This window comes from Poecilia mexicana, unplaced genomic scaffold (genome assembly GCF_051168715.1).
Source record: "Poecilia mexicana isolate PSO_F unplaced genomic scaffold, ASM5116871v1 scaffold_5, whole genome shotgun sequence".
In the NCBI taxonomy this organism is placed as follows: Eukaryota; Metazoa; Chordata; class Actinopteri; order Cyprinodontiformes; family Poeciliidae; genus Poecilia; species Poecilia mexicana.
In genome coordinates, this window is record NW_028263374.1 from 25,193,506 (window position 1) to 25,214,915 (window position 21,410).

At 35.5% G+C, this 21,410-nt stretch overlaps 1 protein-coding gene across 1 annotated transcript in view; it reads right to left on the bottom strand.

Moving 5' to 3' along the window:
- Positions 1-313: 313 nt before the first annotated feature.
- Positions 314-21,410, bottom strand: part of LOC106905237 (complement factor H-like) — a 36,000-nt gene continuing 14,903 nt past the window's right edge. Inside the window, exons 7-10 of the mRNA XM_088005790.1 lie at positions 8,973-9,072; positions 6,001-6,071; positions 5,730-5,912; positions 314-559 (exon numbers count right to left, since the gene is read on the bottom strand). Coding sequence (XP_087861916.1) covers positions 363-559; positions 5,730-5,912; positions 6,001-6,071; positions 8,973-9,072 — 551 coding nt within the window. The 3' untranslated portion in view covers positions 314-362. The remainder of the gene's footprint in view (positions 560-5,729; positions 5,913-6,000; positions 6,072-8,972; positions 9,073-21,410) is intronic.

Here is a 21,410-nt window from a genome sequence, read left to right on the forward strand (position 1 = left end):
CACTCCTCCACTTTCAGTTCTCTCTAAAGCTAGGTTTATTGTTGACAATTTGAACTGGGGCCAAGTGTGCGCCTGCTTGATCACCTACAAATATGTTTGGGGATCGTTCTGCATACACCATTACGATGGTGTTATAGAGCAGGTTGATCTTTACCAGCATTTCTATGATCCTTTACTGAGGAGTCATAAAGAATCAGGGATGGAAATATATATATATATATATATATATATATATATATATATATATATATATATATATATATATTCTTTTTTTACACTGGTCATATAGGCTGGTGGAGAAAACTTTTCATTGCCCACATAAACATTTTACAAGCCACTTTTTTTCATGTGTGTGTGCAACATCAAGACTCACCCTTGCAGATTAGATCCGGCTCAGTCCAATTCCCACCAATGCAGGTTATGATCTCAGAGCCACTTTCTTTTTCATATCCGTTGCTGCACTTATATGTGAGCTTGGTACCATCTGGGAAATCCTTTCTTAGGAGGGATTCATCAGTGAGAACCATGTTCTTTCCACCTTCAGGCATGGGACAATAAGCTAGGAGGAAATAAAAATCTTGTAATTGAGCAGCATTTCATCTACCATTATCAAAGGGAGGTGCTCTGTCCGCCAAAAAGAGTGCCAGCCCCTTCATGAAGACTCATGTAGTGATTGTAGGTTTTCATAGTTAATGTTATTAATTTTGTCAACCTATCTAAATAACATCAGATCATGTCAGCCATTTCCGTCCCTATGTGATCGCTCCTCTACTTTTAGATCTCTCTTAAGCTAGGTTTTATTGTTGATGATTTGAATTGGGTGTCCAATACGCATTTGCCTTGAGCACTGTTGTGGCTCCAAGTTGTGGACCTTCAAATTTTTATGAGGATGACTCTGCACACACCATTTTCCACTCAAACCGTACGGTGCTGTTGCAGAGCAGGTTGGTCTGTACCAGCATCTCTATAATCCCTCTATGAGGACTCATTTTTGAAGATTCAGGAATGAAAATTTAAAATGTTCTCCACTGGCCACAGTGGTTGGTGGAGAGTGTATGCAAAATTGTCAGCTCGCTACTTCTGAGAACCTTCACCACATTCTATGTTTCCTCCATTTGATGTAAGTGGCTCTCATTGTGCTCAACTGGAGCCTGAAAGCCTCTGAAATATTTGATAACTCTTTTATATAATAAACAATGCTGGGATTTTGCTAGTATTGTTTATACACTGATTTGCAATAGGGATTTGTTGTTGTACCTTATATACAACAACAAATCCCAGTATAGTTTTATTATTATGGCACATTTTTAAAAATATTGTAATATAAGATTCTAATTTCTCCTCTTTTACAATTTTAATGCACGAATAACAGTAAGATTGTTGCTTTAATGTAGACTGGACAATGTGCTATTTTACAAGTGGTTGAAAGATGGTTTAAGTTATTCACAAATGTATTTGCAAACTGTTTGTATATTGTCTCAGCTAACCAATCTTCTGTGAAGCCTGAAATAAAGCACAATAACTTACCGATGCATTGTGGTGGCCCATAATCATATTCGCCAGTTGAAGTACACTTCATGGTTTCACTCCCAATCAATGTATATCCTGTATTACATGAGAAATTTATCTTTTGTAGATATTCTGGTTTATCGTCACTACTCCAAGAATGTTCACCATTTTCCACTTTGGCTGGTTTGGAACAAGTAACAACTGCAAAAATTAGAAAGAGAACATTGTAGTTTCAGGTTCAAAATGTTTTCACCTAAGTCTTTTTAGCCTACTTCATGTTGTCAGGCAGTTTATTTTTACTGATTTCTTGATTTTACAGGTCTTGGCAGTAATCAAGACTTCAATGAGTGACATTTAAAATAATGTTATATGGTATTTCACAAGGCAAGCAATTACTTTCTCCCATAGGGCAAGGCTGTTCCAGACAGTTTTTTCCTTAAATAAAATCATCATGGTAAGAAAAAAAAATTATGTTTACCTTTTTGTCTATGTCTGATTTTAAAAGGGATTTGATTTTCCTAAATATTTAGGCACTGTAAAGAAATCTATAAAAGATGGCAAATACTTTTTCATAGAACTTTATATAAATACATATTATCCTTTTGTGAATGTGTCACAAAGTACAATATATGAATATGAAACTATGCCAAAAATATTTTTCTTACATATTCTATTCCTTGTTCTTTTGTTGCTGGAGGAAATGAAATAATTTTTGTTGTAAATTTCCTTTCTTTGGTCACTTCTATGAATAAAGAAGTCTGCTGAGATCATCCTGAATAAATATGCTGCTCAAAAAAATAAAGGGAACATTTCACTTTAATTTTGTGTGTGGCTCCAAATCCAGGCCTCCATTGGTTAAATTTGATTTCCATTGATGATTTTTGTGTGATTTTGTTGTCAGCACATTCAACTTTGTACATAACAAAGTATTCAATGAGAATATTTCATTCATTCAGATCTAGGATGTGTTATTTGAGTGTTCCCTTTATTTTTTTGAGCAGTGTATCTTCTGTACTCTGATACAGACTAGATCTGGAGCACAAAGCTATTTGACATGTACAGCAGATGTTCAATCAATCAATCAATCAATCAATCAATCAATCAATCAATCAGTCAGTCAGTTAGTCAATCAATCAAATTTTATTTGTATAGCACATTTCAGCAGCAAGGCATTTCAAAGTGATTTACATAATAAAAAAACAGCATGTGACATTGAATAAACAGTAGGAAAGAGAAAGAGATTTTGAAAAAAAAAAGATTTAAAAAGATAAAAACATTAAAACCCGCACCCCTTTTAGGACTTCAGTTAAACGGCGTTTAACTGGGATTCTAACCCTCTGGGACTTTAGTCAAAAATGCCGTTTGACAAGGACTCCAACCTCTAGGCTTTTAGTCGAAATGCCGTCAACTGGGACTCTAAACCCCATAGGACTTTAGTTAAACGTAGTTTAACTGGGACTCTAACCCTAATTTAAAAATAAGCAAGTCTAAACAGGTGGGTTTTAAGTTGAGTTTTAAAGGCACCCAGTGCCTTATTTACAACTGACAGTTATGCAGCATGTAGCATGGAGTTTAATTCACATGACACATCTATTTATGTGGCAATCTCTTACTTAAAACTGCTATACTTCCCTTAGATGATATGTTAGCAAGACACATTTTGACAAGTGACCAACAGTTTAGTGTTAAGTACATTTTAGGTAAGGTACTCTGAAGTGGTTTAGGAGTGAATGGATGATTCAGATAGTAAAGAACCCACAGTGGATAAGCACAGGCATAAAAGGGCAAATAGAAGAGAATGGTCTGATCCTTTAGCGCTTATACATAAAAGCCAGGTTATTGTACTAGGTTTATATGGTGATCCTACAGAAGATTCTGCTGTAAAATCTGTACCGGTACACTTTCTTCAGCTTAAAGACAAACTAAATTAAGATTTCATATTAGTTAAGCAATTGCATGCAACAGGAAAAAGCCAACAGAGATGGTCTTGTGATACACCTTTAATGCTTGTAAAAAAAAAAAAAAAAAAAAAGCAACAACCCAGGAGATATTACAAGCCAAACTAAGGATTTCAGGGGAATAAACATTATTCTGTACTGCCACGATTTAACCATTTGTGTAGGCTGCAAGTAAACAAACTGGGAAAGGCTTAAAATGGTGTCTTTTATACAGTGGGGAAAATAAGTATTTAGTCAGTCACCAATTGTGCAAGTTCTCCCACTTAAAAAGATGAGAGAGGCCTGTAATTGACATCATAGGTAGACCTCAACTATGAGAGACAAAATGTGAAAAAAAATTTGAGAAAATCATTTTGTCTGACTTTTAAAGAATTTATTTGCAAATAATGGTGGAAAATAAGTATTTGGTCACCTACAAACAAGCAAGATTTCTGGCTGTCACAGACCTGTAACTTCTTTTTTAAGAGGCTCCTCTTTCCCCCACTCATTACCTGTATTAATGGCACCTGTTTGAAGTCGTTAACAGTATAAAAAACACCTGTCCACAACCTCAAACAGTCACACTCCAAACTCCACTATGGTGAAGACGAAAGAGCTGTGGAAGGACACCAGAAACCGAATTGTAGACCTGCACCAGGCTGGGAAGACTGAATCTGCAATAGGCAAGCAGCTTGGTGTGAAGAAATCTTCTGTGGGAGCAATAATCAGAAAATGGAAGACCTACAAGACCACTACTAATCTCCCTCGATCTGGGGCTCCACGCAAGATCTCAGCCCGTGGGGTCAAAATGATCACAAGAACGGTGAGAAAAAATCCAAGAACCACAAGGGGGGATCTAGTGAATGACCTGCAGAAAGCTGGGACCAATGTTACAAAGGCTACCATCAGCAACACACTACGACGCCAGGGACTCAGATCTTGCAGTGCCAGACGTGTCCCCCTGCTTAAGCCAGTCCATATCCAGGCACGTCTGAAGTTTGCTAGAGAGCATTTGGATGTTCCAGAAGAGTATTGGGAGAATGTCATATGGTCAGATGAAACCAAAGTAGAACTATTTGGTAAAAACACAACTCGTCGTGTTTGGAGGAAAGTGAATGCGGAGTTGCATCCAAAGAACACCATACCAACTGTGAAGCATGGGGGTGGCAACATCATGCTTTGGGGCTGTTTCTCTGCAAAGGGACCAGGACGACTGGTCCGTGTACATGAAAGAATGAATGGGGCCATGTATTGTGAGATTTTGGGTGAAAACCTCTTTCCATCAGCAAGGGCAATGAAGATGAAACGTGGCTGGGTCTTTCAGCATGACAATGATCCCAAGCACACTGCCAGGGCAACAAAGGAGTGGCTTCGTAAGAAACATTTCAAAGTCCTGGAGTGGCCTAGCCAGTCTCCCGATCTCAACCCCATCGAAAACCTTTGGAGGGAGTTGAAAGTCCGTGAAACAGTCCGTGAAACAGCCCCAAAACATCACTGCTCTAGAGGAGATCTGCATGGAGGAATGGGCCAACATACCAGCAACAGTGTGTGCCAACCTTGTGAAGACTTACAGAAAACGTTTGACCTCTGTCATTGCCAACAAAGGATATACAACAAAGTATTGAGATGAACTTTTGTTATTGACCAAATACTTATTTTCCACCATTATTTGCAAATAAATTCTTCAAAAGTCAGACAAAATGATTTTCTCAATTTTTTTTTCACATTTTGTCCCTCATAGTTGAGGTCTACCTATGATGTCAATTACAGGCCTCTCTCATCTTTTTAAGTGGGAGAACTTGCACAATTAGTGACTGACTAAATACTTATTTTCCCCACTGTACAACACAAACACAAATTACACCATTGTTTTATTACTGTAACCCATTTTTGTATGTAATGAAGGATTCTAATTTATCCTCTTATAGTTGATAATAATAGTTAATAATAGTAAGTAAGAGTTGATAACTTTTTTATATAATAAACAATGCTGGGATTTTGCTGGTATTGTTTACACACTGATTTGCAAGTTCCAGTATCGTTTTATTATTGTGGCACATTTTTTAAAAATATTGCAATATAAGATTCTAATTTCTCATCTTTTACCATTTCAATGCATGAATAAAAGTAAGATTGTTTCTTTAATGTAGACTGGACAATGTGCTATTTTACAAGTGGTTGAAAGACGATTTAAGTTATTCACAAATGTATTTGCAAACGGTTTGTATATTGTCTCAGCTAACCAATCTTCTGTGAAGCCTGAAATAAAGCACAATAACTCACCGTTGCATTGTGGAGGCTCAGAATCATATTCGCCAGTTGTAGTACACCTAATCGTTTTATTCCCATTCAATGTGTATCCTGTGTTACATGAGAAATGTATCGTTTGTTGATATTCTGGTTTATCGTCCCTACTCCAAGAATGTTCACCATTTTCCACTTTAGTCGGGATGGGACAAGTAACAACTGAGAAAATTAGAAAAAGAGAATTTCTGTTTCAGGTACACAATGCTTTGGCCAACTGTGTTTAAAAAAAGAGAATTCAAACACTTACGGATACAGTCTCCCCTTCCAAGCCACCCTGTGTCCAAACATTGTCTGTAGCTCGATCCACTGATCCAGTAACTGCATAAAGACAAAATAAGTCATAAACCATAAAAAAAGTTTAGCTTGCCAGTAAGATTTAATAATTAAAATTATGCTACTTATTATATATTTACTATTTACTCTTTCAACATTGACTCATACTTTGGAGACAGGGTCCAAACAACCCCCTGCACCCTTTTAAGTACGCTGTAGGTGTTTTCCCAAAATAACACTGGTTATATAATCCTTTAATATAAAAGAGAAAGTTTTGTTTCGTTCTAAAATAAAATTGTACAGTATATATGCACAGCCATCCATGGTACCTATGATTCACCCCTGAAAATAAGGGAGAAAGTTGGTAAATTTGCTTCACAATTATTTAATCAAGCAAAATCTAATCTCAATTAAAAACATGCAATTGTGGTAAAAGCTTTTGGATTGTAATGATTTTTTTTAAACAAAAATGTTTTGTTTAAAAAGTTTTTTTTTTTTATTAAAATCACAATTTTTTTGTCTGATGAAGTGAAAATGTTTTTGCAAAACAAACTTATCTGCGAATGTCAGAAATCAGAAATCTTAGGTTGCAATTCTCAAACTTTCAGTTTTGAAACTCGCATTTTTTGGTTGAACTCAGAGAGTTTTGATTGCTGGAAACATGAACATCCTGGGGTGGGCCTAAAGACGAACGATGTAAGATGTATCCCTGTTGATTAACGCTGACTAAAGCGGAAGACTCTGACACCTTCCACTTCAGAACTTTGGCCCAAGCTGCAGGTAAGTAATCTCCACAAACTTACACCTTTTAACAGCTACTAAAGTGTCCACACTTTTTCAAAGAAGAAATCTGATGAACCATGAAAAAAGTGATTAATATTAGCTTCAGGTAAAGTGCATAAACAAGGCTTGTGTAATATTCGTCTATTTTTATGTTGAATTCGTTAACTAGCACACCTTTGTCGAGTTGCATTAAGTGTGGCAATATACAAAAAATAATAATAAAATAAGAAGATTTGAAAATATATCTGCATTTTGACGATTGTTTTAAAAAAACAGATAAAGATGATTAAATTGCTTTATTTATATATTTGTGATCACTTGAACTTGTATTTGACTGTTCTGAGGAAACAATCTGTACAGGGATGGTATGAGGAATGAATTATATGCATTTCGTTGAAAGGTAAGGTAAGATAATTGTATTTATATAGCACATTTTCAGCAACAAGGGAATTCAAAGTGCTTTACATGAGTTAAAAGAAAATACAAACACAATAAACCAACAGAAAGAAAAAAAGAGGAAAGAAAACTAATCTAATGTTGTTCTAAAGTATGTAAAATAAGTGCTCCTGTTCAGGGTTGCTAAGTATCTAATTCCATTTCTAAATAGTGAGTACTCTACTGTTTCTGATAAAATAAGCTAAAGAGTGACTGATCTCATTTCTTTTCTGGGTTAAAAGTAACATAAACTAAGCAGTGACTGTTCCTGTTAAGTATTTCTGGATACCAAGTTCGTAGTTATTCTAATTCAGATTCCATTTCTGGACTGTATAATATTGATCTAAATAGTGTGTACTCCACAATTTCACTAATAAACTAAAAAAAAAGAGGAAAGGACACATTAGGGCAAATGGCAACATTCAGACAAAACAAAGGGCAAAACAAAGACACGAGTGAAGGTGGTGACATCAAAGGGCCATTAAGCCACGTTACTGAGCCTCCTGGCAGAGTCCGATAAAGATGTTGTTTATCCAGTAATGTCCTTGGGAGCGCTCAGCTTCGCAACTTCATGGATACAGGAGGGGGTGAGGAGGGAAGAGCGTTGTGTTTACATATCTTCAAGGAGATTAGAAATATGCAGCCCTTCCAAGGCCACACGGGGAAAGCCAATTCAGAAATAGAATGTCTTAGGTCGGGAAGATTATAAATTTCTATCTTCCCTAAAGTCTCTCCAATACATCTCAGTTCCCAATCATCCAAATCAATTTGGTTGTTCCAGTGAACCAAAGTCCATTGAAGTCTGTCACAAATTTGTCGATAATCCAGGAATCCACAAGCTCCAAACAGCAGAAATCCTGTTATCGTGAATAAATCCAGGGTGAATCCCACCGGGTGTGTCCTTGCAGGACAAGAGGGCTCTCCTGTGTCTAGACTTCTCGTCAAAAAATTGATAAATTGCATTGCGAGATCGGTTGACCAGATCAATAATTTGTAGATTTGGATGATGTATAAACTGAATGAAGTTTTTTGCAAAACAAATGAGGTACGATTGGCTGTTAGCGTCTGGCTTTAGTTGGGTGGGGCCTAACTGTAAGTAGTTTGTAGATAACACAAAGAAAATTGAAAAATTTTGCTTCACCCAGATTTTTAATTTTTATCTCTTGTAAATGCACATTGAGTGTTGAATGTATTGAATGGGAAATACAATAAATCTGTAGAAAAAAGTATTCTACTCGTGGATTTCAAGACTGATCAAAATACCTCAAAGATGCACACATTACGTATGGTTACGCATGCAGCTGGTGGATTCATGTCAAAATAAACCCCAAAATGCCTTATATCCTTATGACAGGACATGGGTTGGCTACACATCGGTGGGTTTAGATTTAGTTTCCGAGTTGACCAGTTAGAAATATTCCAGAAAGAATACAGGCATGTCAAAACGAGCTCAAGTCGCTCTCTGGATATTATTGGCTCGGAAAAAGCCACTTCATAACATTATTGGTTGAATGCGGTGTCAGTCAAAAGGAAGGAGCTGTAGGCTGCCCAATAAAAGCATCATAATGGACATTGGCAGAGTTTAAACTCTCAATTAGACTCAATTAGTGAATATAACCAAAAGAAACGCAAGAGTCTAATGCCAAGGCATATACTTGATTTTCTGAGATAACACAATGACATTTAAGCAGATAATAATGGAATTTAAATATTTGGAATCATACATACCCTTCCTCACAGGTTACTTTTAATAATGCACCAAACAGAGTACTCTGGCTGGTGTCAAATATCATGTGTGGTTTTGCTTCAAGGGGACCACAGTCTTTCTCTTTGATATAAAGGAAAACAACATAACCAAAATAAACAGTAGACATCAGTGTAGGATTACATAGAGTCAAGATGACCAGGTAAAGCATTTTAGATGTCAGATGTAAAATGCAAGTTAGACAGGACTCACTCCTGCAGATGATATCTGGCTCGGTCCACTTCCCATCGATGCAGTTCGATGTCCCAGTGCCACTTGCTTTTACATGTCCAAGTCTGCACTCATATGTGATCACAGTACCATCAGGGAATTCATTTATTAGAAGGGACTCATTTGTGAGAACTGTGTGCTCTCCATGTTCAGGTAGGGGACAATCAGCTAGGAGCAAGCATTAATTAAGAACAAACAAAAATTATGAAAAATCACACACAAACACACACATAAAAGCTAAGCTGTTATTGTGGTAATTGGTGTTAAGAGAATAAAAATAAAATTCTGGCTCGTTATATTCTCTTGTGCTCCCAGAATTAATGATTAAGAATTTTGTTCAAAATGACCATGCTCAATATACCTTTTTCACATATCGTAAGATTAACTGTATTAAACACTAAAAATATTCATTTTTCCTCAACATTGGTTATTTTAAAGTGATTCTACAAAATATGTTGAAAGAATAAATTAGTTGAATTTTATGTTTGCACACGCAAAGGTGAACTAACAAGGAAAAACAAATATTGACATCTTATATCTTGGTATACACATAATTAATCAAATACTCTACAGGCATAATCTTGCAGGATCCTAAATAAGGATTCAATTAAGATAAAACAGCAGACTAAAAGGCCAGCTAAAAATATTTAATGGGGCCTTACAAGTGCTAAACATAGTCTATCCTTCATATACTGTAGTTTCAGTGTTTTGAATAATAATGTTTTTAAACATCCCAGCTAACAAGCAAGTGTTCAGAGGATGTTCAATGATTGTCATCTGAAAGTCAAACTTTGTTCCAGGATTGTGAAAATAATCCAAAAATAAACCTTTTGCCTGAACATTCACTCTAAACATGACCTCACTATGGATATTATTTGATTGGATTTAATTTAATCAGTTTGTGTATCTTTAATATATTTATGGATAATTTTTTAAATGCTTTGAAATGCTTTTACAAAACTTCTATACCACACTCCTCACCTTTCAAAGCTATACCCTCTCAATTCAAAGAACGGTTACATGTCCGATTTTCTCACTTCCGTTCATGCATGATGTGCATTTCATTTATTTAGACATTTTTTGAAGGAGAACTTAAACCTCCTGTAGTCTTAAGAGACGGGGTCCATTGGAAGCTGCTTTTTACACTGTGCACGGTCCGGAGGGGTCGCATTGACCCTGAGTGTACTTTTATGAGACTAGTTTTTGTGTGTGCTTTCGAGAATTGACAGCCTGACAGGACACCACCATAACTTCCCCGTTGTCCAGCCGCGACATCTGGCATGATCATCCCGAACATTGCACAGAGACTGCAGGACAGGCGCGGAGCTATATGGGGGGTTGGGGGGGCTGCTGCCCCCCAAACCGGGCCGGATGGGGGCCTGGGCCTGGAGGTGCCAGGGAGGGAGGAATGGTTTCAAGTCATTGAAATATGTGATTATAGACAGAGAAATGCACTCTCGCCTGTTGAGAAGGGTGTATTTAATGTTAAATACACTCACCCCCCTCAACAGTTTCAGTTTCACTCCACGTAAGGGGCCCGGTGATTCGTTAGGGGCCCGGTAATTGGCTCCGCCCCCCGGCCCGATGCTGACATGTTCTGCTAGTGCTGCAGGAGTATATATATATATATATATACATATATATATATATGTAGACAAAGAGAGAGAGAGAGAGAGAGAGAGAGAGAGAGAGAGAGAGAGCGAGCCAACAGAGGATTAAACTGTGATATTCGTGCAATATAACCTAAAAGAAGTTGCCTACCTGAATCGGGCTTCTGGAACAAAGTTGAAAAGGTTTTTTTTTTTTTTTTTTTTTTTTTTTTTTACCAACTACATGTTTTAAAACGCTGAGGGTTTTCTTGATATATTTCATCTTTTTTTTATTTCTACATCCTTTGAATTAAAATCGATGCTTTACACCATTCTTTTCTTTCTTTTTTTTTTTTTTTTTTACTGATATCTCCTCTTACATACAATTATAGTAAAATAAGTATTTTTTTCTTTTTTATCGTTACTTTTGATTTGGTAGTCATTACAGATCTTTTGAGATTTAGCGAACGATGCCAGTTAACTTGGAACAGCTAACCAACGCTCGCTAAACGTCCGCAGACAACGTCTGTCGGCTGTTTAATTGTGTCCTTTTGACGTTCCGTGAACGTTGTCCTGCGTTGTCATGACAACGTGGGTGAACGTTTAATGCTACTTGGGATCCTCCTAATGTATCAACGCACACCTGTTTTGCCTTCTAAATGTTTACCCTAAACAAAATTAGTACATTTCTGTTTATCGTTAGATGTATTTTCAAAGTTAATAATGTGGCATTTAAAAGTAAAGAAAAAAAAGTCTCAACAATAAAATATTTCAAAAAATGTAAATGCTGCGACGCCAGTTTGGACTATAGTTGTTAAAAGTCCAAGTTATTTTTAAATAAAGGTGCTCTTATTTGTCAAAGTGACCTTGACATCATGAACGTAATCTGCTTTTATAACAGCAATATCCATTCTATTTGAACCCGGCTTCCCCGGCGCCGTACTACTGACCTGCAATATTCCAGATAAATAGGTACAGGATGAGGAGTTTTCTCTGTCTGCCGGTGTCCAGGAAAACCTTCATAACATATTGTGGAAGGAGACAAACTATCCTGATAAAGCAGTTTCTGCCTCAGGCCAACTTTAGACATGGAGATGGTGTGTAGAGACTCTCCTCATGGTGTAAACGATTCTCCCTCCACTTAATTCACTTTATTGGTCAAGTCAGTACTGTACACATAGTTACTAGAGGCGAACGGGCTGAGGTAAAAAATTTTCAAAATAAAAGTCTTGTTTTTTCTATAAATGCTGTTTCGGAAAAACTAATTCATGGTTTACTGTTTTTCTTCAAAGTTAAACACAACTTTCACAAAAAAATATAACATGGATTGCTATCGTTATAGAAATAAAAGTTCTGCAATTCACCCTGAAAAACTGAAAAAAATATATTCCTGTAGACATAAATTCTTCCAATCACATAAGTAGTGCTGGTGTTTTCTGTCCACCAGTATCTTCAGATCTGCTTTTGAGTTACTTTGTCTTAACCACGTATCCATTATTATGGCATTATTATTTTTAAACACAATAACTTGTTGTTTATATGCAGTTCCTCTCATTAACCAGACATTATTTGATGAAAATCTAAAAGATTCAGAACAAAGACACAGAAAATCATATTTTCAGTAAAGTTTTATTTTTAGTGCATGAACAGAATTCTATGTCAAGGTCATAGCCTACCCTTTTCAATCCATTTTAAATATTTTCTCTTTTTAATTTTTTTTTACATAAAAAATAATAGAGCAATTTTAATATATTTCTTCTCCACAAAAGAGCACTCAGCAGGTTTGTCATCCTTCAGGCTAGTCTAATGCACGACCACACAACAGGATAGACGGACGACATACAGTAGTCAGTTTCTCTGTAGTTAAACATAAAACAACCAGGAACATGACTCAAATCTGGTAAAGCTTTACATAAATTACTTTGAACCCTTGAAAACATGTTTAGAAAACATGAAATATCATTGTAAAATAATTAATATTACCAATGCATTATACAAAATGAATTGGTACTCAGTGAACATCATTAGTTAAATACAGCTCTTTCTGTTATGCTACAGGGGCAGATGCAGTGCAATGGAATTTAATAGATATCATTTGTAAATTATGACACATTCAAATATGTATATATATATATATATATGTATCTATAATATAACATATTTCTGTACCTGGTATTAGAGCTGGATTTACTCAGACACACCAATCAAACTATTGCACAAAACTCATAGCGTAAGCAGACTCGTAAACTGAAAACAACTTGATACAATCAAAGTTTACCCTCCACTTGGTTTTCATTATATTAATCTTATCACATATTTGCTACAATACTGTGTTCCCTGAGCTCATCTGAGTGTGTCTTAAATTGTATATTTCAATTTCTCAGATTTCACTGTTTTAATTTCAAATTGATCATTTTCTGTTTTCTCATAACTACCTGCTTTGCAACTCCATAATGTATGTTGATGGCTTGCCTACGCAAAAGCAATAAATCAGCAGCATGGACAGTGTCTCAGTAAAACACTACATCACTCTGGCCTCTGTCATCCTTCAGGCTAGTCTAATGCACGACCACACAACAGGACAGACGGACGACATACAGTAGTCAGTTTCTCTGTAGTTAAACATAAAACAACCAGGAACATGACTCAAATCTGGTAAAGCTTTACATAAATTACCTTGAACCCTTTAGAAAACATGAAATATCATTGTAAAATAAATAATATTACCAATGCATTATACAAAATGAATTGGTACTCAGTGAACATCATTAGTTAAATACAGCTCTTTCTGTTATGCTACAGGGGCAGATGCAGTGCAATGGAATTTAATAGATATCATTTGTAAATTATGACACATTCAAATATGTATATATATATATGTATCTATAATATAACATATTTCACAATGAGACACATTTTGAGAGATTGCAAACATTTGGTACAGCAATTTGAATTTCTATACATTTCATGAAGTACTATGAAAAGTCTATGATAATTCCTACAAATGAACCACAGTAGGAATCAGATGAAAGATCTGATAACTTTAGTAACTGGGGACATTTTAGTGTATCTCACACACACATTTGTCATCTCAATAAGTTACACGCTCTGTTATTATACACATGGTAAAATAAGATATTTCTGGTCTTTTATAATGATGCTGAAAGAGTGCCATGATGAAACCCTCAGAACAGTCAGAAGTAACCATTAAAGTAAACACTTTTACACCAGTATTTCAAATCAGCCCAGTGTTAAGAATGAGAATTATAAACAAGGAAGCGGTTCATCCTGGGTGATGTGTAGAAAACGTGCAGTAAAATAAATTTAAGGACCTAACAGCATGCACTTAAACAAGCCTGTAAGTAAAAAAAAAAAAAAAAAAAAAAGAAAGAAAGGTCTAAATGTCACCAATGTGGAAAAATTAAACCCTACGATTTCAAAACATCATTTGTTATATTTGCATATATAAGGTTAAGGTTGAGGAAAATTAAAACCCATTTTGTCCCTATTCTCAAGAATCACTGATATATCGACCTTTTAGACATACCAACAAAGTGATGTAAAAAGCTAACTTAATATAGCTGTTACTCCTCTCATGTTTCTTCACATGGCTTTAATTTTTCTTTGCAGAATGCTTATTTTTTTACCACACACTTCACTGCTTCAACAGCCTCATCTTGGGTATGGCTTAATTCTCATCCATTTTTCACAAAACTGCAGGATGAAACAGTTTTATATTAAAATGCAAGGCTTATGACTTTGACTTCCAATTTTCTGTTGCTGCAAAGTCCTATCTGGTAAAAAAAAAAAAAAAAGCAATATTAAAAGCTAAAATTGACTAATTTGTGGTACTTAGAGTTTCATTAATTAATTAATGCTATGTTTCATTTAAAAAGTAGTAAGTGTAATATTAGCTTAAAAAGTGCAGGAAGAGGGAAAAAAACTTACGGTAGTTTAATCAAAAATAATCGCATGTTCCCTTCACTCGAACAACAAATTATGAATTTTACATGGGAGTTAGCGACATCTAGAGCTGAAAAAGACAAACTGCAGCAAAAATAAATACATAAATAAATAATGTCGACAAAAACATGATTAAACACATCTTTGAGTGCGCTCTACTGTTCTGGAGACTTTAATCAGGACAACATGAAGACGGTTCTCCTTCATTTTCATCAGCATGTGGACTTTTTAACCAGAGGCTCAAACCCACTGGTTAGACTCGCTGTGTCCAGGGCTCGCAGCCTGCTGCCACATTGCTTTAAGGGTGGCAGCAGGGAGAACAACCCCTCCCCATGTTCTCCCTGCTGTCCTCTGGGAAAAGGTTCAGCAGCTTCAAATGCAGAACAACCAGATTCCACAACAGCTTCATCCCTCATGCCATACTAAACTTGCATTAATTTAATGTATTTTGATACTTTATTATTATTATTTATTTTATTATTATTATTGGAGCCTTGAAACAACATTTTATTAAATATGTACATTTTTAAATGTACAATGGAATGACAATAACATCTGTCTATGTCTACCTTTTTAAATGTGACCTGACTCTAAACAGCCAGGTCACATTCATCCAATCTGAACACCATTGATAATCGACAAATGTCACTATTCTGTGTCCTGATACACGCAAGCAGGAAGAAAAGCAACAACCATGAAGGATCTTAATGAGGATAAAGTTGTTGATGAACTGGCTCGGGTCAGACAGGTCGAAATTCAAAATTACAAGATAGGCTCCATTACCACCCACTTCTGTTTCCTCAAACACCAAGCGCTTCTTTTTATGGAGGTTGGCAAAACCATAGGCAAAACACTGAGTAGGCTCTGTATGTGTGATGTTATTTCGCCCTCTACTGCGCATGCGGGACAATTTCAGGTTGTTTGCAGTTCACACTGGAGTCACATATATTTGGAAGTGTAAACGACCACAACAACAAAAGATCTGATTTTACAAAAAATCGGAATTGGATCACTTCAGGTTGCATTGTGAATTTTTTGTAATCACAATTCAACGCCTTGAAATTGTGCTTCTGTCTCTTTGAAAACTCATGCTCTTCCTGGTACTCCAAATTCAGGAAATCAACACAACATTGCTCCTGTTTTAACCTCATAGTGTTTTCACCAGTGTCACAATGAGAAAAAGCTTGTATAATGAGCCCAGCAGGTGTACAGATCCAGCAGGTGTTTGCTAATTGCTGCTAGTCTGAAGGAGCTGACTTGTGGAGTCACAGGGGAAGGGTGCTCTGTGAGGCGGAGGCTCGGTAGATTGGAAACTGCACCTCAGAGGAGGAGCTACACCTCGAAAAGAGGAGGGGCTGTGCCTTGGTTCCCCAGGCGTTTTGCAAAGCTGAATGGTTGCCGTGGGAGATTTAAGGATTTCTCAAACATGCATGAAAGAATCAAGTCAACAAACCAGGTACATGTTTGATGACGGAATGCTGTTATAGCATGATGTAAAGTTCAAAAAAGTCAGAAACCATAAGTAGTAAAAACCCTTAATATTAAAAGGGACTTATTTTTTCATAAACATGTTTATCTTCATACATGAATACTAAAATATATTTTACACTCATTCTTCTATTGTCAGAAATAGAAGACTTCTTCTATTTTATCTGGAAATGTTTCATTTTAAAGATGATTTGAAATCTTTCTGAATGAAATGGTTTGTTATTGTTCTGCAAAGTGGACAAAAATCTGACAGTCAACATTCATGAAAAGAAAGAATTTTCACCGGCCAACAATACAGTCTGTAAACTGAATTAACCCCATTGTGTCGTTCCTGAACAACTTGGATTATGTGTCTGTCCTGATAAAACATCACAAAACAGAAAAACCTGGAAACTCAGGGCTTAAGATTCATCAAGAACTCTAAGCTACATGTTTTATAAATAACTAAAATAATTTCTTACATAAATAGAAAAATGGTTTACAACATAATTAGTAGAAACAAAAAAAGAAGTATTTTCAAATTTTTACTAACTTGGTAAAAATAATTATAAAAACTGCCTCTAAGGTTGCTGTGGTGGGAAAGGAATAAAGCACTACCCACCATGGAGGCCTTAGTCTGCAATCCAGACATCACAGGTTCGAATCCTGACCTGATTACCTTTGCCACATCTTCCCCTTTTCTCATGATTCACTTTTCTGTTTAACCATACTCAAATAAAGGCCTATAGTGCCAATAAAAATTTAACTTTGACACAATACAATACCCTTCACAACGTTTGGTTTTCTTCTTTTAAAAGTGAAAAGAAAAATAGAAAATGATAAAAGGGAGCCTGCTTGCTTGGCCCAAGGCTTGGTAAGGCACTCAGAGTTTGGCAGTCCTTCATCTGTAGTAGATGTCTTAACAGATGGGTCCAGTTCCAACTGAGATACAAACAGAGATAAGAAAGCAAAGACTAAGTGTTTAATCAGAGTTGCATTTTCACTGAGTGGAAAAAGAAAATTGACAACAGTGATGTTTTTTCTTGCTTCATATTGGTACTTCATATTTCACTCAGAAAAGAACAAACAGAAAAATGTTAAAACAGCTTAAACAGGATTGTTTGGTATTCTGAAAATACATCTGAAATGGATACCTGAATGAAGAAGGATACTAAAAAAGTTTGGAACTGTAATAACTCCGGCGTCAGCTCTTCTCCAGTGTCTTATGAGCTATAGTGCCATCAAATAAGAAATTCATGTGAGAATTATTGGCTTGTAATTTTTTAAAATAAATGTTAATTGATTTAATGCATTTGTAATTAGCATCCATGGAGTAAAGGGTTTGTCACTGTAATGAAAATATGTTTCTGTAAGAAACATATCGAACACCAGTAACATTTGACATAATTAAGGCTGCCTTTTACCCAATTCTACATTAGTATAACATGAAGTCGCCTTGAAGGAAGCAGTGATGGTATTCCGGTCTAAACATTGTGTGTTGTATTTTCACATCAAGAACAGATGACAAAAAAAAAATCCTGAACATCTTTCAACTTGTTTACGAGGCTATTTCTAAGGCTTTAAGAGCACGTCGACAAATTATCAAAAGCATCTGTAATGCATCAATAGTAAAGAGTCTGAGCAAAAATGGCATCTATAGGGGAGTTTGAATTTAAGTTGAAGAGAGATGCTTTAAGATGAGATTAAACAGGTTGATGTTGCTGTAAAATCCTTTAACATAATTTTAAAAGGAGTGGATAAATGTTCTAAAAGCAATGAAGAAAGCCTACATTGTTTTGTAGGTTTTCAATTTAGAGTTATCAATTTAGAGGAATTGTTTTCTTTTTAGCAATTTCCAATGAAATCATAATTTGAAGGCTGCTTTTCTACATGTTATCAAGTTGTTATTTTAGATTATAATGAAATTGATGATCTTGGCAAAAAAAAAAGAAACGTGTAAATGGACTGTATTTAGTTTCAAGGAAAGAATCTCAAACATTATTACACAGTTAATTAATGTGCATTTTCCTCCTTGGCAGTATTTTTCATTTTCACCCAGTTAGGTTGACATTGCCAGTTAAAATTTAAGCAACTAAATATGCCTGTCTGGTTTTACATTGGTTTGTTATTAAGAACCAACTAAGTCAATGCACAATAAAACCCCTGAAGATTAATGATTGTACATTGTTTCAGTGACTTTCAGTGAATTTAATATCCTATAATGGAATCAAAGTGTTCAATCTTACCATGCATTTACATGTAACCATGCAGATGTTGAAGGGACAGAACATGCAACAGAGAAAAGGAGCAGGATTTGAAAAGCTGAATTATACATATAAACAAATCTGATTATTTGTAAATCAGTGATTCTTGAGAATAGGGACAAAATGGGTTTTAATTTTCCCATATTTTTTTTAATTATTTCTCAACATTATGTATGCAAATATGACAAATAATGTTTAGAAAATATGAAGATGCTAAGGTACAGGCTCCCAGTTGCGAATTTTTAAAAAAAAATTACATTTTTAATCGACCTGACCCAAAACTTTGTCATCACCATCTGACAAAAATAAATCTAAAATGATTTTTAAAATACCCCATTAGTGATATTTTTACTCAATTTACAGACAAATGCTTCTCAAGAAATAAAATAAATATTATTTAAAACAAAAAACAAGAAAAAGTCCATCTGATGGAGTTGACAGTGCATGACGGAGTTGACACAGAACTGAAGGTGGTGACAAACTAGTGAGTAAAATGAAAAACGTGGTACATGTGAAGTAATGCAATTCATGTAAAATACATTAAAATGAATTAGTTGCACAATTAAGTGAGATTTGACAACAATTTCACTGAAAGAATCAGAAAAACTCTGACGGAGTTGACATCTGACGGAGTTGACGAAATGCCAAACTCGTCAGGTCCATGAAATCTTTACATTATACCAAAATTAAGCTTTTATTTCGCAAAATTTCATCAAAGTTTTGTAAATTGTCAGTTATGGAGTTGACACATCATGGCTGTGACAAACAACTTAGGAATAAAACAGGAGAAAAAACTAAAGAATAACTTAAGCTAACCGGAGCTAACTAGCCCTCCTAGCAAAGGAAGAGAAAAGACAACGTCATGGGGTCCTCAGAAGTTCTGGTGCCCCCAATAATGCCTGATTTTTTTTATATTCTTTTCATTTCTGACGGTGTTGACAAAAACTAAGGACAAATTTCAACGGAGTTGGAAAATATCTAAAAATTGTTTTTAATTCAATTTATCGATACTTTTATAATTATTTATATGACTACTTATACTTAATTGTCATAATATATAATTTTAGTATTTCTTTAATTGTTTTAAACTATAAGAATGTATTGAGTTCTGCTACTGGACAAGGGCTTTTACAGGCATCATCCACCGACTACAATGTTTAAAATAAAAAAATATTCAGCAAAAAAAAAGAAAAATATACATTGTTGTGCTCACATGACCCAGGTTAGTTTAGTTAGATATTTGAAAAAAATATATTTTGTGTATATTTTATTCAAATTTCATGCTTTATCCATAGGACCTGTTTTGTCCCTATTCTCAAGAATCACTGAAATATAAAATACAATATCTCACCATCATCTTCTCTTTAGACAGATGTTTATAAAAATTCCAGCTATGGAGCAAACTGTGAAGAAAATGAAAGAAAATACATGTTTTTATATTTTTCATTTCACTTTCAATCAGAGAAAATGCTAATATTAATTTCACAGAGAGAAACTTTAATTCATGTTACCTATTGCAAAAATGGCCACACTGCCTATAGGAGGTGTATTTCCTGTAAAGACAGATAAAATAATTTCAAAGCTCAACCAATGATAACACATCTTACTCTCAACTTTAGACTTCATATCAATAACTCACCTTCTTTTATAGTCTCTACTATACTCTGCTCTGCAAGTACAAAACAGTGTAATTAGTGGATTTACATAATTATAGCAAAGATTCGATTAAATATTTATAAGAAAAACATATCAGACTTCACAATTCTTCAGGAAACTGATAAAACTCCTGCAGAGGTGTCAAGAGAGGAGAAACATCCATTTATCATTCTCCAAACATGCCACATTACTTGTTAGAATATTTCGTAAGGCAGTGGCTCGTCAAGGTCGTCACCAAAACGGTGATCAGTGGTTTTCACTCCTACATTGTCTGAGAAATCTATAATTTATTTCCCGGTGTAGTATACAGAAAATCCACTTGATTATGACAAAAACAACAACAACAAAAAACAAAAAACAAAAACAGAACAGAACATCATTGCTGCACTGACAAATTTTAAGTTAAAAATCTGCTTTCCTCCTTGATTTAAAAATACATTTATGACATTTAGAGCTTTTTAATAAAACTTTTTCATAAAGTGGATTATGATGCCCTGGCTGTAGTAATATTTTCATAACATGGTATTACTCTGAACAGGAGCTCATTAGGCAGATTAGTGCAACTTCTGCAGCAAAGAAGGCGCGGTACTGGTCTCTTGTTGTGAAGAGAACTGAGTCAAAGGTGAAGCTGTCGATTTACCAACGTAAGTCAACTTACGATCCTACTCTTATCTATGATGATAAGCTTTGGGTCATGACCGAAAGAATGAGATCACGGACACAAATGGACAAAATGAGTTTTCTCCTCAGGGTGTCTGGGCTCCCTCTTAGAAATATGATGGCAAGTTTGGTCAATCAGGAGGGACTCAGATTAGAGCCACTGCTTCTCTACGTTGAGAGGAGCCAGTTGAGGTTGCTCGAGCATCGAGTTAAGATGCCTCCTGGATGCCTCCCTGGTGAGGTGCTACAGAGACTTCTTACTCAGTGGAGAACCACAGGAAGAATCCAGACATGCTGGAGGGACTATATCTCTCGGCTGGCCTGGGGACGCCTTGGGATTCTGCCAGAGGAGCTGGTCCAGGTTTTGGGTACAGTGAAATCTGGGACTCCGTACAGAGGCTGCTATCCCCACAACCCGACTCAATATTGTGGTGTGGTAAGGAAGTCTCTAAAGGGGACGCATTCTTTTTAATAAACTTTTATAGAAATATCCTCATCACAAAGTACAGTAAAAATGTGAAACTGTGCCAAAATATTCTTGTTTCATATTCTACACATTGTTTTGTTGCAGGAGGAGATCAAATACTTTTGG